Here is a 27,601-nt window from a genome sequence, read left to right on the forward strand (position 1 = left end):
AATGAGCAAGTGTCTTGAATATCAAACAGTGTGCATAATTCTGTTCTACGATTTCAAATATGAAATTAAGCAAGACTGTGCATGTGGCCTTTTCTGAATTCTGCAAGATATTTGATATAGTGGTCTGTGAACTTACCAGAAGTAAGTAATCCTAACACTTGGTTATCAGCCCCAAACCTTGTACAGGAATCACATTAACACTATCTCTCAAACCTTTCTCCATTGGACACAATACAAATCAACCATTTGAACAAAAACACAAAATCCACTGTATTTGGTCTTACCAGGTCAGAATGTCCTTTAATGTGTGTCTGGAGTTTGTACTTGTCTGGAGTGGTGTAGTCACAGCCCTCAGTTGGGCATTTTAGCAAGACGTTGCTATGTTTCTGAATGACATGACGGTTCAAGCAGTTCTTAGTGATTGACGAATAGGTACATTGGGAACAGTAGTACAAGTGTTCTCTGGTATGGGTCCGGACATGCATGTCATAATGGACTTGGTACCAAAACAGCTTTCCTGTAAGTAAAAAGAGAAGCGTTTTTGCATACAAAAAAATCGTCTGCAGGGCTATTTTCCTACCATGAGCATGTGACTGATTCTCCAAGAACTGTTGGATAACATTAACCAAGGCACTGCACTGAACTAGAACCCAGACAGTACACAAACCCCAAACTCTACCAAATAGTTCACCAGGATGTTGCTGATGAGAATAATACTACTGACTCTCGGAAGGTGGGAACAGTTGACAGCCTTTTCTATAACTCATAAAAGAATTTACTAGGTCTTTATTCACCTTTTTACCATTCTTATACATCAATTATATGTTTAGATTAAAAAACACAGAAAGTCACTTAAAACACCTAGATAGACACTGTTCCATTAACTTTCTTTTCAAGAGAACCACCACATGGGCAAGTCTCACACAAGTCATTTCAAAAAGTTTCTAAGCCTACATATGGTTAGTGCTGAATGAATTAAGTTGGTTCAGTCATTAAATCAGTAAAAAAAAATCTACTTGTTACATGCAAAAAGTCATAAAAAAGAGAGACAACTACTGTCACGTCCTTAACCAGTTCTGTGCTGGGGACGTAATGGTTACGTCCCGTGGCACAGTGCTCTTGTGCTGAGGACGTAACCATTACGTCCCGGCACTGGAGCTCGGAGGGAGTGCTAGCGCTCCCTCCGTGGGCTTCCCCCCCCTAGCCCTCAAGGCAAGGCTTGGAAGGGGAATCGCTTTTCCTCCCACCCCAGACCCCCCAACCCCTCCCCCCAGTGACGTCTGATGACATCAGCACTCGATTGTGCGCTGATCTCATCAGAGGCCGCCTCTTTTGAGCGTGATCGGAAGAGAAATGAAAAGCATTTCTCTTCCGATCATATGATGGGGGCCTGAGAGGCTTCAAAGGGAAGGAAAGGAATTTCCTTCCCTTTGAAGTCTCTCTAAGCATTTCAGCAGCCAGATCGTGAAGCTGCTGAAATGCCCACTAGACACCAGGGATCATTTTCAAAAAGGAAATTGGCTTAAGGGGAGCGACTCCTTGTGCAAGGGTCGCTCCCTAGAGGGGCAATTATTTGCAGGGCCTTTTCTGCCCCCCCCCCACCCCCACAGGGGCAGATCGGCTTATTGTTATTAGGCCAATCTGCCCCCATACGGGGCAGAAACCTCTAGGCGCCAGGGATCTTTTTTTTTATTTTTTTTATTGTTTTATTTCCGTTCTTTAGAGGTGGGAGTGACCCCTTAGGCAAGGGTTGCTCCCCTAGGAGGCAAATTATATTTAGACCATTTCTAACCCCCTTGGTGGCAGCTCAGCCTATTTTTATTAGGCCAATCTGTCCCCAAGGGGGGCAGAAACCACTAGACACCAGGTCGATTTTTTTCAAGGTCAATTTTAAGTAAGGGTTGCTCCCGGGAGGGGGGGGGACCACTTGGCACAAGGGATATATATATATATATATATATATATATATATATTTTTTTTTTTTTAACAGATGGGGAGCGGCCCCTTAGGCAATTGTATTAAGGCCATTCCTGCCCCACTTAGGGGCAGATCAGCCTATTTTTGTAAGGCCAATCTGCCCCAAAGGGGGGGCAGAAACCAGTAGACACCAGGGATTTTAATTTTTTTGCCACAATTTCATGCAAGGGGAGCGACCCCTTAGGCAAGGGTTGTTCCCCTGGTGGGCACATTTATTTTCAGAGATTCCTGCTCCCCTTGGTGGCAGATTGGCCTATTTATTTTAGGCCAATCTGCCACTGGGGGGGGGGCAGAAACACTTAGGCACCAGGGATTGGTGTATGTGTATGTGTGCATTTTGTTTGGGGGGCAGCCCCTTGGCCAAGGGTCACTCCCTATGGGGGCACATTACTGTTGGCCATATCTGTCCCACTTGGGGGCAGACTGGCCTATTTATGAAAGGCCCTTCTGCCCCCGAGGGGGGCAGAAAGCCCACCAGAGACCAGGAAAGATTTTTTTTCAAAATAAGAGGGTTGGGTTTATGGCCATACCCCATCCCAAACAAATGGGGCCAAAGTTGTTCTGCCCACCAGTGGGGTAATTACACCCTATCCATACACATTACTGAATGCCAGGGAATTAAAAAAAAAAAAAATAGTGGGGTGGTGGCTACCAACCAGTATGGGCCTGGTTATGCCCCCACCCCACTGAAGGGGGTAACTGTCTTTCAGCTATCCCCCGCAAGCAAGAGGACATTTGATTATTTTGGGTTTTGGTTTTACATTTCAGCCATGAGAGCTTGGCTAACTCTCAAAATCATCCCACTTGGAATGGTGAGGGCTGCATTTTATGGACTTTGGGACGCTGTCATGTAGAAAAATCCACAAGACCTGGACACATGTGAAAACTAAACATCTGGGTGATTCCAGGGTGGTGAGCTTCGCATTCACCCCGCACCATTTTCTTACCCACAATGCCCTGCAAACCTCCAACTTTGCTGGAAATCACACAATTTTCCCAACATTTTTGTGATGGAACCTTCCGGAATCTTCAGGAATCCCCAAAACTCCTATCACCCAGCATTGTCTCATCTATACATATCAAAAATCTGCTGCACTTGTCAGCCTAAAAATGTTTTTTTTCAAACTGCCCTTTTGGACCCGCTTTGGTTCCCCCTCAATTTCAACATGTTTTGGCTCTTCCCTGTCACAGGCACTTGGCCCACCTACAGAAGTGAGGTATCATTTTTTACAGGGAGGCTAAGGGAAACGTTGGGTGGTCGGAAATGTGTCTCAGTGTGGTGGTCCCACACAGAAATATGGGAAAAATTAGATTTTTTTTAGCTAAATTTCAGGTTTGCTGAGAACTCTGGGTAAGAAAACACTGGGGGATCCACGCAAATCACACCTCCCGGGACTCCCTCGGGTGTCTAGTTTTCAGAAATGTCTGGGTTTGGTAAGTTTTCCTCGATAGCTGCTGAGTCCAGGACCAAAAACGCAGGAGCCCCCCGCAAAAACAGGTAGTTTTGTATTTGATCATTTTGATGTGTGCAGATAGTGTTTTGGGGCATTTCCTTTCCCGGGCAGTAGGCCTACCCCACACAAGTGAGGTACCATTTTTATCTGGAGACTTGGGAGAATGCTGGGTAGAAGGAAGTTTGTGGCTTCTCTCAGATTCCAGAACTTTCTGTCACCGAAATGTGAGAAAAAAGTGTTTTTGGGCCACATTTTGAGGTTTGCAAATGATTCTGGGTAACAGAACCTGGTGGGAGCCCCACAAGCCACCACATCTTGGACTCCCCTAGTTTTCACAAATGCGCAGGTTTGGTAGGGTTCCATAGGTGCCGGCTGAGCTAGAGGCCATAATCCACAGCTAGGCATTTTGCAAAAAACAACTCTGTTTTCTTTGGGAAAATGTGATGTGTCCACCTTGTGTTTTGGGGCATTTCCTGTTGCAGGCGCTGGGCCTACCTACACAAGTGAGGTACTATTGTTTATCGGGAGACTTGGGGTAACGCTGGGTGGAAGGAAACTTGTGGCTCCTCTCAGATTCCAGAATTTTCGGTCACTGAAATGTGAGGTAAAAAGAGTTTTTTTGCCCAAATTTGAGGTTTGCAAAGGATTATGGGTAACCCCATCTTGGACTCCCCTAGGTGTCTAGTTTTAAAAAATGTGCAGGTTTAGTAGGTTTACCTAGGTGCAGGGCGAGCTAGAGACCAAAATCCACAGCTAGGCACTTTGCAAAAAAACACACCAGATTTCAATGTAAAAATGTGATGTCTCCATGTTGCGTTTCCTGTCGCAAGCATTAGGCCTACCCACGCAAGTGAGGAAGCATTTTATCGGGAGTCTTCGGGGAACACCGAATAGCAAAACAAGTGTTATTGCCCCTTGGCTTTCTCTACATTTTGTCCTTCTAAATGTAAGACAGTGTGTAAAAAAGACGTCTATTTGAGAAATGCCCTGTAATTCACATGCTAGTATGGGCACCCCAGAATTCAGAGATGTGAAAATAACCACTGCTTCTCAACACCTTATCTTGTGCCCATTTTGGAAATACAAATGTTTTCTTGATACCTATTTTTCACTCTTTATATTGCAGCAAATGAATTGCTGTATGCCCGGTACAGAATGAAAACCCATTGCAAGGTGCAGCTCATTTATTGGCCCTGGGTACCTAGGGTTCTTGATGAACCTACAAGCCCTATATATCCCTGCAACTAGAAGAGTCCAGCAGACGTAACGGTATATTGCTTTAAAAAATCTGACATTGAAGGAAAAAGTTACAGAGTAAAACGTGGAGAACAATGGCTGTTTTTTTCACCTCAATTTAAATTTTGTTTTTATTTCAGCTGTTAGTTTCTGTAGCAAACCCTTGTAGGATCTACACAAATCACCCCTTGCTGAATTCAGAATTTTGCCTACTTTTCAGAAATGTTTAGCTTTCTGGGATCCAGCATTGGTTTCCCACCCATTTCTGTCACTAACTGGAAGGAGGCTGAAAGCACACCAAAAAATATATAAAAATGGGGTATGTCCCAGTAAAATGCCAAAATTGTGTTTAAAAATGTTTCTGATTCAAGTCTGCCTGTTCCTGAAAGCTGGGAAGAAGGTGATTTTAGCACCGCAAACCCTTTGTTGGTGCCATTTTCAGGGGAAAAACCACAAGCCTTCTTCTGCAGCCCTTTTTCCCAGTTTTACTTGCTGTATTTTGGCTAATTTCTTGGTCTCCTTCAGGGGAACCCAAAAGCTCTGGGTACACCTAAAATCCCTAGGATGTTGGGAAAAAAGGACACAAATTTGGTGTGGATAGCTTATGTGGGCAAAAGGTTATGAGGGCCTAAGCGCCAACTGCCCCAAATAGTAAAAAAAAAAGGCCTGGCACAGGAGGGAAAAAGGCCTGGCAGCTAAGGGGTTAAGGAGAAGGGCGCTCTTGGTGTATTCTAGGCTTAAAATGAATCACCGGACAATAAGTTTCCAATTCTGCTTGGCATGCCTACACAAAAACAGTTTTTGCTGTTTCCGGAAAATAAAACAGTTAAATCTGTTAGTTTATCAGTACAGGCTCTTTGAGGTAAAGTGTGTACATCAGTGTTGTCTAACATAACTACCACGGATGCCTTTCATCTAGCCCTCGTTTCATTCACTGGCATGAAGCAGATAGACAGGTCTTCTGATTGGCTGACTGCAGCGTGGGCTGAGGCCGAAAAGCCTGAGCTGCAACTAGCCAATAAGAGGACAGATCACAAACTGATTTACAATAAGTCATAGTATCCCTGGAGTCATGGGCATGTACCCTGCGCTGGCCAACAGCACCAATAAAAACCTGTGTTTCATTGGCTTACTCAGCCGAGGCGTGACATGCAACCCAGTCTGCAATATTTGCTACACTTGCAGTCGTACCCTAGCTTACTGCACCTGATTGGCACAGTTGGCTCTGGTGATTGCGTGGAACTGCAGCTTGAATGTAGCCTGTACTTCATTAAAGCAGGTGAATGACTCAGGGTTCCCTGCAGCAACCTTAGGACAGCAGTCTTAGTTAGTCCCACTTGTCAGTGGTGACTACCTCCCAATATGAGAGCTGCCACCTGTGGGACTATCGAACACTCAAACCTCCTTTCTCTGGATGGGGTGGCTGTGGGCAGCCAGCCTGTGTGCCACTATATGGTATGCTCACTAAAGTCACCTTTACAGTCCAGAGTGCCTGTAAACAAACATTGTATCTTGCTTGCTTATATAGATGTAGAATTATTTACTAAAAATATGGTTGAAAACTTTGGATGTTTGCGGTTTAAGCATGCGTAGCAGTAGTGTCTTCAGTATATCAATGATGTATACAAGATTAGCAGCCTATTTTATACTACAAAGAAATGGAGCTTTGGATCACTAAACATCACTGTGGGGTGTTGGAGGAGAGTTAGAAGGGACGGATAGGGGCCTGTGCTCCAGCTGCAATCATTCTGGCCCTTCCTTGTGTCCCACCATTCCTTCCTTGGCTGTTAATAACACACACAGACAGACACCACAGTCACTGGGTGTTTATTTTTATTTTCATGATTAAACTTAAGTCACTCAGCACTACTGTCCGGCCCATAACTGGTGAGGTTGTGAGCGCTGGGCAACGCCGGCATCAGATGACAAGGCAGAAACAGCAAGTTTCACAGCATGGGTTACTGATTTTCACTGTGACCCACGCCGTAATCTGTACTGTTAAATACATAGAGGGAGCAGCTGATAGGGTGTGGGTGCACACAGCGCGCATGGTGATTCTGAGACTTCTTTCTATAATTCTTGTTGGAAGTCCTGTACCCGTATGAATATAGGAGAGTATTGTACAACAAATTGAAACTTTTTCAACTCTTGATGAGAACATTAATCACAGCAGAGATATATTCGCTTGCTTTATTCATCTATTATGTCTGTTTCACTTCCTAGGCATTGATAGCATGTTCATTTGTGTTTTCTAACAATATAGGGTCCCATCACATAGCTTTTTTCCATTAATTGATCCTTCAATATATGGCCTGTAATCTGTTTGAGAAGAACCAATGGTCTTCATGCAGTGAACATATAATTTATAATAATTCATTGTTTCATTGAATCTTTAGGAAGGAATAGTTTCTTAACTTCAGTCCTAGTTCTCTCTCAGGTGAATTAATGATGCACCCTATAGAGCTGCATTGCCAAATATTTCCTTTTCTTTTATTTAAAAAAAAAGAGTAAAAAGAGTTTGCGAAGGCATCTTTGAAAGGTCATTTTTTATTTTTTTTACCACTGACTTTTAAAAGCTTAAGCATTTTTCTTTTAAATTTTAGAGTAATTCAATATAATTGGCAATATAGCCTGTTTTAAGCAGAAATAAAGAGAAGAAAACGTGACTTTGAAAGAACCGCACGTGGGTGGGACTATTCAGTACTTATTATTTCAATGTCGATTTGAGAGAGAGACATTGTTAAAGTCTTTCATGTATTAAACAAGTTCCATGGAAATAAGGTTTTTCCCTGGATTATTACTACAAGGGTTCCAGGACAGAGCAGGGAGCTGGGGGGCTGAGAAGAGAGTCTGGTTTTAGCCTAATTGATGTTGCTTTATCAGCTTTAGCAGCATGGAGCAGGCGAGGCATGCAGCTCAGCTCCTGTGGCTGCCAGTGTGTTTCACTTCAGTCAGGTAAACACTTTACAAATAATCAGTATGCTTAATAAGGATGTATTTAAATAGTGTGCATGTACTTGCGTTTTTCTAGGTTGTATGGCTGGCAGCTCTGAATTGAATAAGACAAAGTGTGCACAGCCATAATTTGTAACTCCATAACTTTAAATTAAGTTTCTGGCACCTCTGGATTGCATGGAACTAGCTTGTATATCACTCCATATTAATTCACTCTAGCCAATGAGTGCATGCTTAAAAACTTTAAAAAGGACTATTTGTTGCTCTTAGTAGTAGTAGCAGGATTATTAATACTGCTAGTAGTAGCATTACTTGGGAATGTTTGTTAATTTTACGTTTGGACTTTGTGACACATTTCATTGTCATTTCCTCTGAAGTGACAACTTTTCCTGTGATGCTTGGTCTGGTCCAGAAGATGAAGCAACATTTGTTACCTGGCACACCACTTAAAAGGGTTGAAAACCCCTCTTGTGTGGCAAATAGTAGCCAGACGTCTCAGTTCATAAAGACTGTGCTGGAGAAAACTTGTGAATTAATCCTTGCCCCATGAGGAGATGGCAAACAGATGAGGTGTGAAAGCTTAGTCACTCACTCTAGGGTAAATTGGACAGTGGTTGTGAAGGACAGGTTACTTACCTTCAGTAACACCTTATCTGGTAGAAACAATATCTAGTTGCGGATTCCTTACCTTAGAATTCCCCAGGTGCCAGTCTGGATCTGGACATTTTTCTCGAGCAGTACTCTAGCGCACCGCAAGGTAGTGTCGATCGGTTCCGCGTCCGTAGCCAACATCTTCCGTGCCGGATATGATGTCACAGGTCCTACATAGGTACCACCTTGGCGCAATGACGTCAGGCTCTTTTCACGAATTTCCACTCCAGAAGGGCAAAGCCATGACAACACTGACCACTGGTATGTCAAAACAGGGCCCTGAAATGGAATTCCTGTCTCTAGAAATCAGTTCGCAGAGCAGGGAGAATGGATGGGTCGGTAAGAAATCTGCAACTAGATATTGTCTTTACCAGATAAGGCGTTACCAAACGTAAGTCAATTGTCCATCTTACAGAGACATCTAGTTGCAGACTCTTTACCGTAGACTAGATACCCAAGCATTACTATCCCCAGAGGGGAGGGTCTGCGAACTAAGATCATAGGATCCTGCCTCTGACTGGTCCCTGGTGGGGAAGAGTCAAACTAGGAAGGTTTAGAGGCAGCTGCAGAAGGGGAGGGGGCATGACTGGCCAGACCACTGACTTCCTGATCCACGAAGGAGGTGGATCCACGTCCCCGGCCATGCAGAGGCTGGCACTATGTGCAGCATGGTGGCTGGATGGGAACACCTTCTGTAGCCACGAAAGGGGAGAAAATCAGACTGAGGGGGACGAGGGGCTGCTGCGAGGTCTAAGGACCTGGACATAGCACAAGAATCCTTGAAGTGCCAGAGTGCCGATTCTGCTTACTATCTGAGGAGACGGTGCCATCAAAGGGCATGCCCATAAGGTTGGCTTGGACATCCCCCGAAAAGCCAGATATCCTCAACCAGGCATGGTGCCTTAGGGTCACTGTCAATGCAACCGCTCTGCCCAGTGAGTTAGTTGCATTCAGTCCACATTGGATTGTGAACCTTGCTGCATCTCTCCCATCATCAACTGCTTGGGAAACTACAACCCGGACGCACTTGCATAACTGTATCCCACAGAGTATGGGAATAATGGTTCAAAAGGCATGCAGTGTTTACGGACCGCAATGCCAGGCATGCAGAAGAAAACATCTTCTTTCCAAGTGTGTCCACCCTCATGGATTCCCTATCCAGGGGGTGCGAAAGGGAATGCACCATGTGAGTTAGAGGCTTGGAATACCAAGCTCTCAGGGGTAGGGCGTTGCGTAAGGAAAATTGGGTCACCCGGAGCAGGGCATTGGCGGCGGGCAATTGCCCTATTCTCAGGAGCCCTTATGCTGGGTATGGATCAGGTAACCAGTAGGACATAAGTAAGGGCTTCATTGAAGAGGAGCAGAGTTTGGGAAGATGAAGCTCCAGGTTTAAGCACCTCTGTCAGGATGAAAGTCCTGAATGCCAACCGAAGGCAACTCAAGGTCCAGGACCTCAGATGCTCTTCACACCACCACAGAATATAAAGCACTCTCCTCCATAGCCATGATAGGAGGAGTAAGCATGTCAGTATCTGAGGAGGTATCCAGACTACTGGCTTCACTAAGTCTGTATTCAATTCCTTGCCGTAAAGTAGCCCGTAGGAATAAGGCTAAGGATCCGACATAGGGGGAAAGGCCCCTGTCAGACTTGGAGTCGACATCGTATGATGCCTACTCAACTCTGTGTCGGGGTCAGCAATTCAGAAGGGGACAGCCGCGCCCGGGGGTGTGGGAAGCACCAGGAGCCTTGCCCTTGGGACCGCATCAGGGAAGGTCGAAGTGGTATGACAGACACTGGTCCAGATCCAAGCATGAATCCCTGGGTGCCCCTTGGAGCTGAGGCTGAAACCGCTGCGAAGCTCGAAGGGGCTCCTTCATGTTCTCTAGCAGTCTCAGAGTGCCCAAAAAATGAGACACAGGTCCTCATAGAATTCTTTAAGTTGGCCAGGGGGTCACTCCGGCTCCCAGAAACTCAGGGAGGCGCAGACTCCATCCAGATGCAGGCTCTGCAAATGGAGGCCTAGAGCGACAACATTCCTGCTCCTTAGTTTCGTGGACCAACAGACGAGGTGAAGTCGAAGATCCTTTTGTCTTCTTCGACGTCTTCTTATGGCTCGACTTACCCAAATATCCCTATGACTTGAAATGGGACGAACACGATGGAGGACTCCGTGACCGCTCCCAGGACCTCCCTCTTTACCAGGACCTCAACTTGCACGGAGTCAAGCATCAGGACCCTCCCTCAAAGCCTTCGGCTGCATAGCCTGACACTCGGAGCATGACTTTGGGTTGTGGTTTTGCTCCAGGCATTAAAGGCACACAAGGTGTGGATCTGTCACGGACATCGCCTAATGATTTGAAGGCGGTCTTCCTCAAAGACATCCCTTAACGCACCAGGAGTTAATCAACTTAAAAACCTTCAACAAAAAGTCAAAAAGACCAGTCAAAACTGACAGAGGGGTATCTTTTTCTTCAGATCAGTACTGGCTGGTGCAGAAAGAAAAGAACTGACGTCAGCACGCCGGGGTGGCGCCTCGTTAGGGCCCGCAATTTCATATCTGGTGCAGACAACACTAATGACAGATTCTGAGCTGATCAATGCCACCTAATAGTGCGTAGGTGTACTGCTCGAGAAAAATCTCTGGATCCAGACTGACGCCTGGGGCAATTCTAAGGTAAGGAATCGGCAACTAGATGTCTCTATCACATACAGTTCATTATTTCGAATTTCCTTTTGCCAGTTACTGCTTAGGGCTAGAAACTGCAGTGTGGTTCACAGCTGTCTGGTATCCAATATAAACTGTGGTGGTAGGGCAATGTGATGTTGACTGGGATTGATGAGTTGCAGTGGTATCCAGGAATCACACTTTAGACTGACGTTGGACCATGTGGGTGAGGAAGAGCCCAAGATAAATGGCACCTAGCCGTGGAGAAAGAGACTAGAGAAGTACCACCAAAGGAGCATTCAGGTTACATCCACCGTTTATACAGTTAGGAAAATGTACAACTATGATGATGCCTACAGCATAACATAATGGTACTTGAGAATAAGTGTCCAGGACCTTTAAGATGGGTTCCTAACTGTATCAGAGGGTGAGGAGGTGGCCTCTCCAAATACCAATGTGATCCTAGAAAATCCAGGACCTTGCTGGAGATCTCAAAGGAAATGTGTATCTGTGATAAGCTTAAAGCTGTTAATATTCAGTAGAGTGAACATTCTATGTGTAAGATTGAATGCAGAATTTTGGGGGGGTGGGTGTTTGTGTAAGGATTAATGATTGAGCCAGGTGGGCTGTTGGGTAGTTGTTAAGTTGCCTCTCAGTCTTGAAATAAATTCTGTTACCATAATTGTCTCCTGCTTCATCCCTCTGAGGCCACTACATATTTGGCGACAAGCAGAGCAGGTCTGGAGGCAGCGTTCGCCCACCACAGCATGTTTGCCTTGAGGCAGTGTTCATTCAGCACAGCTTTCTGCGTGTGTAAGCGGTGAGGAGTACATGTGTAAGTGGTGAGTCTGTGCAGTGGAAATTATAAATGGTGGTATTTAGTGTTATTGTGCACAAGCATCAGAGGCCCATTTTCCCAAGAAGCACTGCCCTGGTATCTCACTCATGGTGGCCATCTTAGTTTAGGCCACACCCTAACAGCTGGTCTTCACACCCACACACATCCCAGGACACACTCTGGACCCTATCTTCACCTCAAGCGACCGGATCACCATCAAGACCACCTCCAGCCCCGACTGGATCGACCAGCGTTGAATGCACTTCACAATCACTGCACCCAGCAGCCACACCCATCCCCCACGGAAAATGGAATGAAATAACCAACGAGCAACTCACCTCATTGCTCCCCAAATCCCTCCCTCCCCCTTCTGATGGCCCCAACACAGCAGTGCGCAATCTTCGATTGGATCACTGAATGCGCCAACACTCTAGCCCCTCTTCAGCTGACATCCGCCAAACGCATACCTAAGAAGGCCAGCTGGTTCACCCCCGAACTTCAAGAATCAAAGCATACCTACAGACTTTTAGAGAAATAATGGAGGAACAGCCAATCCAGCAAAGACCTCGCCTCATTTAGAGCTGCAACCGCTGCCCAGCGACGAATAATCCAGAATGCAAGGAAGGACGCACTCCGGGAGCGCATCAACTCCTCCACACACAACTCGAAGGAACTCTTCTCACTCATGAACGAGTTCACAGATCCCCCCTACGAAGACACCAGCATACCCCCGTCTCAGGACCTCTGCGACAAATATGCCTCCTTTTCCCACCACCAGATCCAGGATATCTAAGACAGCTTCCTGTCACCTGGCACCGGATAAACTTGTTATTCTCATGATAAAAGAGAAGAAGAATCTATGGAGACTATGGGCCTGATTCTGACCCTGGCGGCCGGTGACGGCCAGGGTCACCGGCCACGGGAGCACCGCCGACAGGCTGGCGGTGCTCCGAAGGGCATTCTGACCGCGGCGGTTCAGCCGCGGTCAGAAAGGGTAAACCGGCAGTCACCCGCCGGTTTACCGCTGCCCTTCTGAATCCTCCATGGCGGCGGAGCGCGCTCCGCCGCCATGGGGATTCAGACACCCCCCTACCGCCATCCTGTTCATGGCGGGAAACCCGCCATGAACAGGATGGCGGTAGGGGGTGCCGCGGGGCCCCTGCAGTGCCCATGCCAATGGCATGGGCACTGCAGGGGCCCCCGTAAGAGGGCCCCGCAAAGTATTTCAGTGTCTGCTATGCAGACACTGAAATACGCGACGGGTGCCACTGCACCCGTCGCACCTTCCCACTACGCCGGCTCAATTCTGAGCCGGAGTCCTCGTGGGAAGGTTGATTTGCCCTGGGCTGGCGGGCGGCCTTTTGGCGGCCGCTCGCCAGCCCAGGGCAAATCTCAGAATCACCGCAGCGGTCTTTCGACCGGGGTGCGGTGTTCTTACGGGGTTACTTTGGCGGGCGGCCTCCGCCGCCCGCCAAAGTAAGAATGACCACCCATGTCTCAGCATTAAGAACTTTAGCTGTTTTTTGCGAATTAGAAACAATTACATACAACCAAGTCCTACGGGATCAAATAATGGTGAAAATGAAAAGAAAAAAAATCCAAGACAGATTATGGACTGGCACAGAGATTTCATTGAGTGCTATTATAAATATTGCTAAGTGAATGAAGAAAATCAGAGAAGTTTGTAAGCGAGATTAGAGGTCAACATCAAAAAATTATTGAAATAAGTAGTGAGGTTGATGCCATAAAAACTACCTCTAATGTTAAGTTAAAGAAAGATTCTAAATGTAAATGAATGGATAGGAGAGGCAATGGAATGTTGTGCTATAGATGTGGTAGCCCTAAATTGTGTTGTCAGTGGTAAACGGTGTCCGGCTTTAGACACAATTTGCTTAAAATGAAAAAAGAAAGGACACTTTGGGAGAGTGTGCAGATCTGTGCAGGTCAACTGTATTACATGTGATGAGTTACAAAGCACAGAACCTGCACCCAGGGAACCACTGGGTGCAGGTTCTGTGCTTTGTGTTTCTGATAACCAACGCAAAGGGTTTCCTAAATGAGAAGCCTATTTCATTGATGGCGGATTACTTTATAGGTGTGTATTTTGTGTATGCTCCGGGGTCCCCGCACGAGGGCGGGAATATTCAATGTTTATGACTATTGATGAGGATCCCCTGGAAGAGAATCTGGACATAAAATCGATTTGGAGGGCTATTTTGGTCTGACATAGAATTTATTGGTATAAGAAAAGGAGGGGAGATTTATATGGCTGAGAAGGGTGGCGCTATTTTTGGATGGCCACACCAACAAGAATTGGGAATGAAGTTAGATTACAACGCATTTCCATGTGTTGTCACACCTGATATGCACAAGTCTGACTTTGTCTATGGTATTCGACAAAGCTCTCTTTCTGGGGATTGATGTCATAGACTGTGGATGAGAAGAACCAAGGTGTGTACTTGTCTCTGTCAGAACTTGAGAGATAGCCAAAAGTATTTGTAGATAAATGACCACAAGATGTTGCTAATGCAGAAGTGGATAGAGAAGATGTCAGACACGATCATTAAGACAAAGAACAGGGTCCATGAGTTTGAGAAAAGGGTGACAAAAGCCTGAAACCCTGGCATACTTGTGCCGTGCAGAGATGGCACATCACCCAGCCATTAAAAAATGTGCCATAACTGCAATAGTGCAAATGAAGAATGAGATAAAGGTGCTAGGCAATATGGCTAGAGTGCCCAGAATGCAGGATTTCTCAACTGGTAACCATTAAGAGGCCTTCCTTTTGCAATTTATAATTAGTGAAGTGGTCATGGATAATATGTCATTTTCAAAAGAGATCCTAAAAAAGATCTGTGCCTTCATGGGGCCCCAAGAGGAAGATACTAGGTGACCGCGTATTTGGGCTGCTCATTTAAGAGGGAGCTGGTAACACGTGTTGCGTCCCAAAGAGGGACTTAGCATCATGTGTAATAAAATATTGATTTTTCAAACTGGAACCAAGTGACTTATAGGAAAAGGCAATACTTGCAATCTAATTAAAAAAAAATACTTATTTGTTTGAAAGTGGCTGACTGCAAGTAGCACCTGGCGATAAATACATTTTATGTTTTCACTTTAGTTCAGTCTTCTCATGAATATCTGGAGCCTATGAACAGTGACTTACTCGATCTTGATTGTGTATATTCCACCTCTTAAGCATGTCTTTAAAAACCTAAATGAGAAAGATGTTGGATCTTGTCTGTTTTGGGATGTTCAAGAGTGCAGCTGTATTCCTATGAATGTTCATTTGTCTTGAGTATCTTACCCTCCCATTTCAATGCCTATGCCACACACCTTTTTCTTTAATGATCTCATCAGGCCCAGACCAGTTCTCACTGACTGATGCCAGTGACCACAGGCCTGCCAGACCTGGCTGTCAACCATCAGCAGTCAGCACCTGGCTCTCTGCCCAGGGTTTGCCTCATACCCAGTTCCAGCGCCAAGGTCTCCTGCCACCAGAAGCCTTGACTGCTGCCTTGCCCCCTCTCCCGCTCCCCGTTTTCCCACTCTCTCTCCTCCCCAGCACTGCTCCACCCCTCCCAGGACCTATTTATTGGAGGCCGCAGCACGGTTCCATTGAGCAGGTCCAGACCAGCTCTCACTGACTGCTGCCAGTGACCACATGCCTGCCTCACCTGACTGTTGCCCAGCAGCAGTCAGCACATGGTTCTCTACCCACGCTGTGCCTCTTGACCAGGTCCAGCGCCAAGATATCCAGCCCCCAGGAGCCTTGACTGCTGACTTGCCCCCTCTCCGCTTTTCCCGCTCTCCCATCTCCCAGCATCCATCTCCTCCCCTCCCAGGACCTATTTAATGGAGGCCACAGTGCAGCTCTATTGAGCAGGTCCAGACCAGCTCTCACTAACTGCTGCCAGCGACCATAGGCCTGTCCGACCTTACTGTCGCCAGCAGCAGGCAGCACCTGGCTCTCTGCCCAGGCTCTGCCTCTTGCCCATGTCCAGTGCCAAGGTATCCCAATCCCAAGAGCCTTGAATGCTGGCTTGCCCCCTCTCCAGTGCTCCTGGTTTTCCTGTTGTCCTGCCTCTCCGGTGCCCCTCCCAGGATGAATTTAATTAAGGCCGCAGCACGGCTCCATTGAGCAGGTCCAGACCAGGTATCACTGACTGCTGGAGTGACCACAGGCCTGCCTGACCTAACTGTCATCTTGCAGCAGTCAGCACCTGGCTCTCTGGCCAGACTCTGCCTCTTGCCCAGGTGGAGCACCAAGATCTCCTGCTACCAGTTTTCCCTCCTCACCCTCCTCCCATCCCAGGACCTATTTAATGGAGGCTGCAGCGTGGTGTGCAGCAGGCATGCCGCCGTCACACAAAAGGCAAGCCTGTCTGCACCCACCCATTCCTGAACTGCACCAAGCGCATGGAACCCTGGACCTCCGGTCTCCCACAGGTACTCAGCCACTGATCTTCGCACCCTATATCCCATTTGCAACAACAACTGTTGCCTTGCTTCTCCCCGCTCCACAGCAGGACCATTCTCCTGTCTCTACTGCCACTTCTCCTCCATTCCAGGACTGATCACCCCCATAGTATCCCACATATGGCCGTCAGAACCGGTCAAGATCACACCAGATCAACTCAGATGCATCCTACTCAATGCCGGATCCCTCTGCAAGCATTCTGCTAAATTTGGGACACCATCTCCACTCTCACCCTGACGTAGCTTTCATCACTGAAACCTGGATCAATCCAGCATCCACATTGAACATCACCACAACGACGCCTATCGGGTACAGGATGAAAACCATGACCACACCTACAAATATGGAGGTGCCATTGCCGTCATACACAAGGAGTCAATCACTTGCATCATCACCGACGATCATACCACGCCTAGCATGGAACACAAGAACTTCCAGCTCCACACTGACAATAACACCACAATTTTGTGTCCGGCAAAACTTTCTTCCAGTGTCTTAGATCCACAGCTAAAATCTTTGTTTGGAAAGAGAGTCCTCTATGGAGAGTGACTCCTACTTCTTTTGGAGCGGTGTGTGTTCCTGTGAAACTAGGAGGTTGCTAGCAAGCATTAGGAGATGAGCCGTTGAGAGACTAAGAAGAAATTGGATACAATTTATTTTCACTGGAACACACAGAGCTCCAAAAGCAGTTGGAGTCACTCTCCATGGAGGACTCTCTTCCCAAAAACAAGCATTCTAGCCGTGGATCTATAACTTTGGAAGAAAGTATTTGCATGCACCACATAAGATGTCCAATTTGATTTGATAAATATGTGTTTCAGGGCACCATGAGATTCCAGATTGCTTCACACCCAGTCCTGGTGATGGCTCATACTGATGTTTCGTAATAACCATGATTTTCGAGGGTCACAACATCAACAATTAATTTAATTTGCCCGTAGTGAAACAACAGTCGTGAGGGCAGCAGAGAAGAGAACCTCCTGCCTTGTACACATAACGCTTACAAACCAGATTACTCCAGACAGGCCAACAATACTGTTGTATATACTATGTAAAGTTAAATTTGTTTTGTTTGTTTACATACTTAGTCACATTTGTTCACTTGATGCACTGCATGAGGACCTTCACTTTGCACCTATGAAGCAGCCTCCACCAGTATGTTATGTGAATTATTCTAATCCAAAAATGTTTGAATATACCAAAAAATTGTAAACAGACCTACGTGTGTTTTATTAATTTCATATTCCTTTCCAAAGAGTTTCATACCTTATGTATGCAGTTACTAAGCAATTGTACACACTTCATTGTCTTTCTCCAACGGAACCAATTGTCTCTACCTACTCATTGGGTTGTGGGCAAAGGTGGGCTTCTCCTTTCAGCATTCATACATTGTTAAAATTGATGTGATATATTTCAGTCTTAGTTCTTTGATTTATAGACATTATTGTTGGCTCTTTGCCAATGGTTTTCTTGAAGCCAATGTAATTATAGTATGTGCTGTACTGCTCAATAAAACGGAGTTTACACAAAAAACATTCTACTTTCAGTTGCCTTATACACATGGGAAATCTATTAACCTGCGTAGCAAATCATTTCCTAGTCACACGTTGTAGTTTAAACAATCACAGTACTAAGCTGGAAGCGTACAATTTGTAAAAGAAAAAAAAAAAAACTAATTTAATCTCCAAATACCTTGGCACTTTGAGGATTGGTTCTGAAGAAGGCAACCTCAGGGCTACCTCCAATATATGAAATTAGACTGGTAGACATATGGAAGTTGAGTAAAATTGCATTTCTGAAAACCACACGAGTGCTAGCCACACGTCCTAGTTTAAACAATCACAGTACTAAGCTGGAAGCGTACAAATTGTAAAATACAACTAACTTAATCACCAAATACCTTGGCTCTTTGAACTTTGAGGACTGGTTCTGAAGGAGGCAACCTCAGGGCTACCTCTAATATGTGAAATTAGAATGGTTGAAAGTGGGGATCCCATATGGAAGTTGATTAACATTGTATTTCTGAAAACCACACAAGAGTGTTGGCCAGATGACAAAGAGAAGTAGTTTATGTTAATATCCACCTTTTTATATACCCATAAATTACAAACAATAATGTGTCAAACCTTACCACAATATGCACACTCGTGGTCCCCATAAACCTTCCTGAGTCTTTCAAAGAGGTCCATATTCATTTCCCTCTTAAGCAAGCCATCCACAATTTGCATAAATGCAGCACTTTCTTGCTGATTTTCTCTTCCAATGTTATGAGAAGGCATTTGTACATTGGGATACATATCACCACCAGCTGTCCTTGCAGTGTCTCCCAGTTCTAAAATCTTTTGGTGGGAAGCTGCATTTGCTTCTGATTCTTTCAAAGGAGAAGTTCCTTTAAATACACCAGTGATGGAAAGGTCATCACTGAGTTTTAAGTCTTGCGTCGCATCCATTGTTTGAGCTACAGATGGCTGAAATATTCCTTGAAATTTGACAGTCAGTGAAACATTAGAAGAGTACGTTTGTTCTGCTGAGTATTTTTGGTTCTCACAATCATCGGAAATAGAAGCAACCAAATTCATTGAAGACACTTGCGAGGAACTGTTTAGTTTATCAGACTCTGTGGGTAGTAGTTTTGTTACACTTTCATTTTCTGTCTCATTAGTTGGAGACTTTACTGAACAAATGACTTCTATTTCTGAAAGACTGTTGTGGTAATTATGCATTCCGCTGACAATGTCTTCTTCTGGGGGCAATTCTTCTAAAATAAGAGGGACATTAGAATTCAATATTGCCAACTCAGCTGTTGTCTGTGACCCCACCTCCCTAAGTGCTTCCTGCTGGACATCTCCACCAGGTTCCAGAAGGCAGAAACTGTGATTTATAGAGTCAGTAAACACAGTTGTTTCTCCATGAGTGCTATGGCTTTCTCTTATGTGAGTCCTCAGTCTTACTGAACTGACAAACTTCTTTAAGCACACAGAGCAAACATATACAAATGGGTGTTTTCGAACATGCAAATCAAGAGCTTGGAATTTTGTAGCTCCATATCCACAGAGTTCACATGCAAACGGTCTGACATCCCCATGAACAAGCATGTGACGGTCACGGTCAAGCTCATTTTTGAACTTACGTTCGCAAATATTGCAGTCATATAGGAGTTGCCTTTTTCCTTCCCTTGTCATCAAGCAGAGAGCATCATAGGCATCCTTCACCTTTTGGTCCTGCAAGTCATGTGATTCTTTGATATGTCTGATCAGATTTTTCACATCAGAATACTTCTTATTACAGAAGCGACAGTGCTGTTTAATTTTTTTGTGGACACGCTCCACATGCACCTTGAGGTGCCCTTTGCTGAGACATGTGAATGAACAGTAGTCGCAGCCAAACTTTTCCCCTGTGTGTTTCCGCATGTGAACATTGAGATTGGCTTTGATGGCACTGGCATAGGTGCAATGTGGACACTTGAAAGGCTTCTCATTTGTGTGAATTCTCAAATGGGCCTCGAGGGAGTGCTTAAATTTGAAAACCTTATTGCATGATTCACATGTGAAGATCTTTAACTGAGTAGAAGCAGACCTAAGAAACAAGAACAAATGCAATGGATTTAATAGGGCATATCACAAAAAGCATGGTGCATGCATGGTTCTGTTTTAAAAAAATGACAGTTATTTAAGATATGCCTCTGGGTGTGCTTGGAATCATATTAAATTATTCAACTTTTAAACTCAAAGAACACAAACATTTTGGTGTAAATGAGAATTTGTAGATATTGAAAGAGCTGTACAAAGAGGTTCTTATTTATAGAACACACACCAATGCAAAGCCATTTACTAACTGGTGTATGCAGGGGGGCACCAGTTAACTCCAAAAACAATGCAACATATGTTTGTGAAGTATCATTCAACACTCCATACATTCAATGAACACCTTATAACTTTTCTGTTTTTACTTACTAAAATCAAAGTAAAAGTCGAAAAGGACAAGCATCTCACACTTTGATACATACTTACTCTCCTCATCACGGTTGCAGGCCAGGTCTTGTCTTTACACCACATGCTTCCCTCAAACCACAGACAGAATGCAGGCAATACAAATGAAATAGAATAGTATAGGCAACACTTGTACAACCAAGAAGCCCTAAATACAGTGGCCAACATGAAAGAGAATAAAAGGGATACCACAATGTTGCTCAACGACGTAAGTACATACACATTTAACAGGGCTGCAAATCAAAACAACACTTCAAGAAAAAGAACAAAGGTAGTGAAAGGGGAATGTAACAGTTTAAGAAGTAAGAGGGGTGAAATCAAATATAAGTGATTGCCGGCTGAGAAGCAGCTAGGTTGTAGCAAATTACTTTACTATGACCACGGGAAAGAGGTGAAAGCAGTGACTTTTTTTACTTTGTGAAATGAGGGCAAAGAGTTACCCTAAAGAGACACCCCTTTGTCTCTTAGAAGCACAGGCATACTGGTAAAAATGTTATCACTCAACATGCTTGGCTTTGAATGTACCGAAACGCAGTCCTAAAAGACTGATCCACAATTAGACTGACACTGCCTACATAGCCAATGACTGAAAGTGGCTAACCAACTAACCACTGCATACATGCTATACTGTGAGCTAAGCCCACTGACAAATAGCTAAAAAAGGCTGGCCCAGAGCTACTTTCTTTATGTATGTTTTTAGTGGGTTTTTGCTAAGAGAAAAGAGTATGAAGCAGTACAAAGCATTGTCAGTTTCGAAGAACTCAAATTACACATGAGAATTTAGGATTAGTTTCCACTATACATCTCCAAAAGAGTTATACAGTAGGCAGTGTACATGAGATACATAAAGCTTGTTTTGCAAGCATAATAGTGCTGCACATGCATGTGAAAAACTTCAACTGTACAGAGTAAAGTCAGCTGACTAGATCAAATACACAGTGTTATGTAGCAAAATGGGTAATACCGGGGACACAGTGCATCACAGCTAACACAGCATTACAGGGGGTCAAACATAAGGCATATTCTCCAGTATATCGCAATTTTGTGTTATTCACAAAATTCCCGTAATATTTATGAAGTCATGTAATTAAGCTAACTTGCCATGAAAAAACAGAAACAGCAAGCATTTACTCCTGTCATTTTGGTCTTGTTGTTCCCATCTTTTGAATTATACAACAAACATTGGCAAAGCCAATAGGGCTCGCCTATGCAAGATCTATTGCAATGTGCTTTAGCCATGTTGTACACCAGCGTGGCTGAGGTTTAGCATGGCTGAAAGCGAGTGGTGTAGAAAAAAGGAATGTGGAGTGTCAGAGTGGAATGGTGAAGAGTGGAGTAGAGTGTTGTAGAGTGGAGTGTCAGAGAGTGTCATGTATTGAAGTGGCATAGAGTGGCTTACATTTGCATAGAGTAGAGTGGACTGGTGTTGGAGAGTATAGTGGCACTGAATTCAGCAGAGCACAATATAGCATCGTAGAATGTAGTGGCATAGATTAGAGTGATGCATAGTAGAGTGCAGTGGTGCAGAGTGGAGTGGCGCAGAGTGCAGTGGTGCACAGTAGAGTGCCACAGAGTAGAGTGGCACAGAGTAGAGTGGTGCAGAGTGCAGTGGCACAGAGTAGCGCAGAGTGGCACAGAGTGCAGTGGCACAGAGTGCAGTGGCGTAGAGTGCTGAGTGGCATAGAGTGCAGAGATGCAGAGCAGAGTATAGTGCCATAGAGTGCAGTGGCATAGAGTGGAGCAGTGCAGAGTAGAATAGCATAGAGTTTAGTGGTGGAGAGTGCAGTGTTGCAGAGTAGAGTATCAGAGTGCAATGGAGAAGAGTAGAGTGGCATACAGAGCAGTGAAAAAGAGTAAAGTGATGCAGAGTAGCATGCAGTGGCATATAGTGCAGTGACAGAGTGCAGTTCCGGAGAGAGCACTGTCATAGAGTGCAGTGGTTAAGAGGAGAGTGGCGTACAGTGCAGTGGTATAGAGTGGAGTGATGCAGAGTGAAGAGTGCAGTGATGCAGAGTAGATTGCTTCAGAGTAGAGTGAAGTGGCATAGTGTGGAATGATGCTGGGTAGACTGCAGGTACGTAGAGTGGCATACAGTATAATAGTGCAGAGCAGGGCCAGCTTTAGGGCGGTGCCGCCGCATCAGGTGCTGACCTCAGGGGGGCGCTGTGTTTAGCAAGTACTTATGAAATTTGCGATTTAAAAGCACCTGCTGAAAAGTTCATTGTGCTTCCAGCCTTTAGAAAACAATTCAAATGTCAAGATACCTCTTGCAGTTAATATTCCTGCTAGGGAGACAGAGAGATGAGAGTTTTGTCTAGCGGCAGCTTTGACTGGCCGTTAAGTAGCGTAGAGGGTTAATATGCCTGTTGCAAAGAACAGGTCTGTATGCTATGTGGACAGCTGAGTTGATTATTAAAGTAAGCCTTTACATGCGCTTTAAAACAAATGAATGTATGTGAAAGGGGGGCTATTGAGAAATGAGGGGTACATTTGCAGGGTGGTAGTGAGTGAATCCAAGGAGGTGGTCATGGGGAGATTGGAAGGGTGGCAAAAAAAATTATGCACAGGGTGCCACCAGCGCTAAAGCTGGCCCTGCCACAGAGTGCAGTGGTGCAGAGTAGATTAGAGTGGCGTACAGTGGATTGACGTAGAGCACAGGGAACAGAAGATGGGTGCAGGTTGGATACAACTGATTTATTAAATTATTTGGCTGAAAATGGACATAAGGTGTCCCTGCTATACTGTAAAACTGGCAAAGGGGAAGTCACTTATATAGGATATAAATTGAGACGGGAGTGAGGAAAGTGTCCAAATAACTAATTTCTTGGATTTTGATAATTAACCCACCTATACAGAGAGAATATAGGAAATTGCCAACATAGAAGCCAAATTTGTGGACTCTATAGTAATAAACTGACATAATTTGTGTTTCCATTGAGGAAGCCATGTCCAGGATATTTCTGTCTTTGTGACTTTCAAGATCCTTTGCTCAAGCCTTTCCTTGGGATCCTTCATTAGTTGAACTATGCATTGCAATGCTTTATTACATCATTGTCACATTGTTTCCTTTGTTTACTATGCACACCTCATTTATTAATATGCAGTAGAGGTAGGCATTTCTAGATGTACATTATTTACTGTATCTTATGTATTAGAAAATGCATTGGCTTTCTTGAATGATGCATTGCTAGTTTAAACCTATCATGTCACATTTCACCACTGAATGTGTGTGGCTTTTCTGTCTAAAGCCCTACAAAAATTTGACATGACTTTCCTTGACTTTCTTAGACTTTGTTTGACTCCATGACTTTGTTTGCCTTTATAACTGTGCAGACTCTATGCTAGTCTATCACTTGATTTATACTTACTTTTTTCTGTCTTTGCCTTGGAGGCAGAATCTATGTCGAGTAGAATTAGTTCTGGCTGCTTGTTTTCTTTAGAGATATACTTTATGTTGATCCTCTCACGTTATTTAACTTTAATTTACGATTGAGACATTGATTGCTACTGATTATCTAACCACTTTTCGCCATCTAAAATTAACTTAATGCTGAGTAAACCTGTGCAGTTTAACTTGTATCTCTGTCTTGCGTACATTTATTTGATTGATTGGACTCAGCCTTATGAAGATTTAGATTCACTTCAATCCTCTTAATTGTTTTAATTAGAGCATTGCCTATTGCATTGATGCAAATTCTCTCAACAGGGGAACATTTGTTGAGAAAATTTCCACCCAAATGAGGACATACTTGAGATAAATGCTGCCCAAAAAGAGGTAGGCTGTTACAAATTTGACCCACCATCCCATAAAATAATTTCTTCTGAATTACAGCACTAGAGCAAGCCTCGGATCAGGCCTGCTCCCCATGATCTTTTAAACACTGGAATAGAAGAGACATAACTGCGTTTATTTTTATGGATCCTTCGTGACTGATTGACATGAATTGTTTATTCCTCAAGTTCTGTGCCTTTTTATCAGTCTTCGATGCATTAACAATTGAGCTAGAATCACCAACAATTCAAATGTATTCTTTTGCATGCTTTATGCAGCTGTTTCAATGAGGCCACAACCCACTACGCAATTTTACCAGGATCAAGACCGACATCAATTACATAATACAGAGCAGACAATAGCAAGTCTGTAGTCTTGCCTCTTTATTTCCACACATAGTGGAGAAAAAGAGACAGAAGTCGGCATGATGCATTATGTGGTCTAGTGGCTACCTAGCTGAATTTTGCCCCTAGAAACAGCAATCCAAAGCAAACTTCATCACTTTACCTAGGCACTGTGTGATATACATGACATACTACTCACTGTCTCAAACTGAAAATATCAAAAATCTTTTAATATGGTGGCTACTGTGGTAAAGACCCAAGGGGAAGACTCGATTTTGTGCCCAATCATTCATTTAGTCTGTCTACTTTTGACCTAGATATCACAAATTATCCAGACAATGACCATGACAAACACGTAAGGTGACATGAGTCTCAGGAAAGTTCCCTTTTATCTATGTTTCAAGGTCAGACAATGAACGTATAATTTAAACAATATAAAGGCCTCGAAAAATCTACTCGCCCACTTGCTATAGCGAGTCATATTTCATTAGGTTGAACTATTTTTAGGACCTACTCACCCCTTCTGGCAGGTTGACAAAGACAGTTGTTCTGCTCAGTCAGAAAGTGAAGGAGCAATAAAGACGTCTTTAAATCTTGTTCTTAATTTGTCACATTTGCTCCATTTTGAGACAGAGGTCAAACCTCAGTTTGTCTACTTACAATTACTTTTCCGTCTGACTACACAGTTCTAGAATTTTGTAAGGTGAACTGTCTGACCTACTGTACAAAGAGTCTGAAATGAAAGGCTGTAGGGCGTCAGGTTTTTCTTTACACACAAAATTTAAATAACTAAGCCAACTATACAAACATTTCAAGGTATATTTCAGTAGTTGTGAAAGCCCATTTTTGCACATAAATGATGAAAAAAATATTTAAAAAGACGAAAACAAATCAGAACACTTTACTTGGTTATGTGCAAATGATAAATATGCTTTCTGAAACCCAATTTTCACAGATTACTGTTGATACATTATATAGTTTTAACAGTAAAGCTGCAAGTTAGTGGGAAGGTTTTTGAACATTTCTTGGAATTTTACTGTCTGTAAATGACAGTGCACTACCACATCATGCTTTAGTAATATATTTATTAAAGGTGAGTGTTTTAACATAAACTGAGAAACACTCCTGCTCTGATGGCAATTCTATTAATAAACTAGGAGGCAAATCATGGATTGTGTATACCCTTAAATGTGGGCTAGATTATTATACATGGAGCAAATGTTTAGTCTATTTATTCAAACAAAAGGGCATTTATTTGTAGAGCAGAAATGCTGAGCTCTCATATTTGAAGGTGAACTCATGCGTGAGGATGAAAAAAGGGGACTCTGTAAACTAAAATATTTGCCTAGTAGTGCATAATTTGAGACCCATTTACTGGTCAAGTACATTAGAGTTAGGTCGAGTAGATTATTCAAATTACTCAACCTGCAGGTTTAGTAAAATTTTAATGATTTTTCGAGGCCTGATGGAGTCTGAATAAATGTACTTTTGCCATATTGTTTCGATACCTGTTTGTCTTGAATTATTATACTGGTTCATACCCGTTATGTCCGGAATTAAGTGAGAATCCCTCAATGTAGGTTAAAGGTCAATGGCTAATACTATAAAAACCCAATGAAGTGGCCACTGATTCATACCGGTCTTTGCTCAAATTATCACACAAGGACCTGCCAGAGGTCCTGCTAGACTGCCATACTCCCACAGCATCCATTCCTGTGTTGAAAGCTGATACTGAGACAATTGTGAGAGGGAAGGAGCAGAACCCAGATGATGTGTGTTTCCCACGCAAGGCAACATTCCCTCCTGGTTGAAGTCCAAGTCTAACAACCACAGCTTTTTTGCTCTGGACAGGTATGCTGTGTCCAAAACCCGAAAAACCCTAGATGCAAGGTAGCTACTCCATGCTCTAATAGAGTAGCGCATAGAAGGAATCACTTAGGGTATTAGGTTGCCACGACATTCCACCCATGTTAGAAATGTTCATACTATTCTCATTGTTAGTGATATGCATTGGTGCTGTTTTAATTATACTGTGTGTGGTTAATATTTATACAATAATGAGCCTGTTGAAATAAACACTTTAAAATATTTAGGCCCTCATTATAATATTGGCGGTATAAACTACCTACCGCCGCTGTGATGGGCGCCAACATACCGTCACCGCGGCTACCATCCGTCCGCCATATTATGAGCACTGCCTGACTTCCGCCACACTAAGGGTGGAAATCTGGCAGTGTTCATGCAGGCGGACGGTGGTAAGCTGACGCTGCTACCACCTGCACCGCCATACCAGTAGAATGCCGCCAGCCGTATTTTGACCAGAAATACAGCCTGGTGGTGTTCTGCTGGCGGGGCGCTGCTTGCAGTAGCAGCGCCCCTTTCCGTTCCCTGTCGGACTAGATCCTCGCCGGACAAGGTAAGTCGGGCATCAGACAGGGGAGGGGGCAAGAGGGTGGGGGGTGTTGTGTGTGTGTGTCTGGGTGTGTGAGTGCATGTGTGAATGTGTCTGTGTGTGTTGTTTGCATGGTTGTATGTGTCTGTGTGAATGCATGTATGCATGGTGAAGTGAGGGGGTGTCTGCATGTCAGTGTGAGTGTGTGAAAGAATGCGTGTGAGTATGTCTGGAAGTATGCATGTATGAATGTGTGTATGCCAGTATGTGTATGAATACGTGTATGCCAGTGATAGTGAATGGGTGTATGCGTGGTGCGTGAGGGTGTCTGTGTGCGTGTATGAGGGTGGGCGCTTGAAGCTGTGAATCAGAGGTGGTGGGGTGTGTGTGTGTGTTTGGATCAGGCTGGGTGTATTTGAATGTCGGGTGGGGGATTAGTGTGCGTATTCCGGGGAGAGGTGGTGAGTTTGGATGGAGGACGGGGTGGGGGGAGTCAGGTGTGTGTTGGGGGGGTGAGTGAGCTGCCTACAGGTGATAGGGAAAGAATTCCCTGTGACCAGTAGGGCCTAGCGCCATGGTTTTAATGCCACAAAAACTATGGTGGTAGGCCAGCTCATAATGCCGCCGCCGGTACTTTGCTGTCTGCCAGGATGGAGACTAACATCTCCGGCCCGGCGGCGGATACCGCCATGGCAGTATGAGTGGAGAAGTGCTGTGTTAGCTGCAGCCCACCCGCCATTCCCATAATGTGGCGGTATGTACTGCCAGCCTGTTGGCGGTATTGCCGCCATATTATCACTCACCGCCAGGGCCATAATGACCCCCATAGTGTATTTTCTTAGTGCAG

At 44.4% G+C, this 27,601-nt stretch overlaps 1 protein-coding gene across 2 annotated transcripts in view; it reads right to left on the reverse strand.

The window, feature by feature from the left end:
- Positions 1–27,601, reverse strand: part of ZFAT (zinc finger and AT-hook domain containing) — a 645,246-nt gene that overhangs the window by 381,017 nt on the left and 236,628 nt on the right. For both annotated transcript variants that reach the window (XM_069220790.1, XM_069220791.1), the window contains exons 6-7: positions 18,389–19,833; positions 285–517 (exon numbers count right to left, since the gene is read on the reverse strand). In XM_069220790.1, the coding sequence (XP_069076891.1) occupies positions 285–517; positions 18,389–19,833 (1,678 nt within the window). The remainder of the gene's footprint in view (positions 1–284; positions 518–18,388; positions 19,834–27,601) is intronic.

Source organism: Pleurodeles waltl, chromosome 2_2, assembly GCF_031143425.1.
Source record: "Pleurodeles waltl isolate 20211129_DDA chromosome 2_2, aPleWal1.hap1.20221129, whole genome shotgun sequence".
NCBI classification, from domain to species: domain Eukaryota; kingdom Metazoa; phylum Chordata; class Amphibia; order Caudata; family Salamandridae; genus Pleurodeles; species Pleurodeles waltl.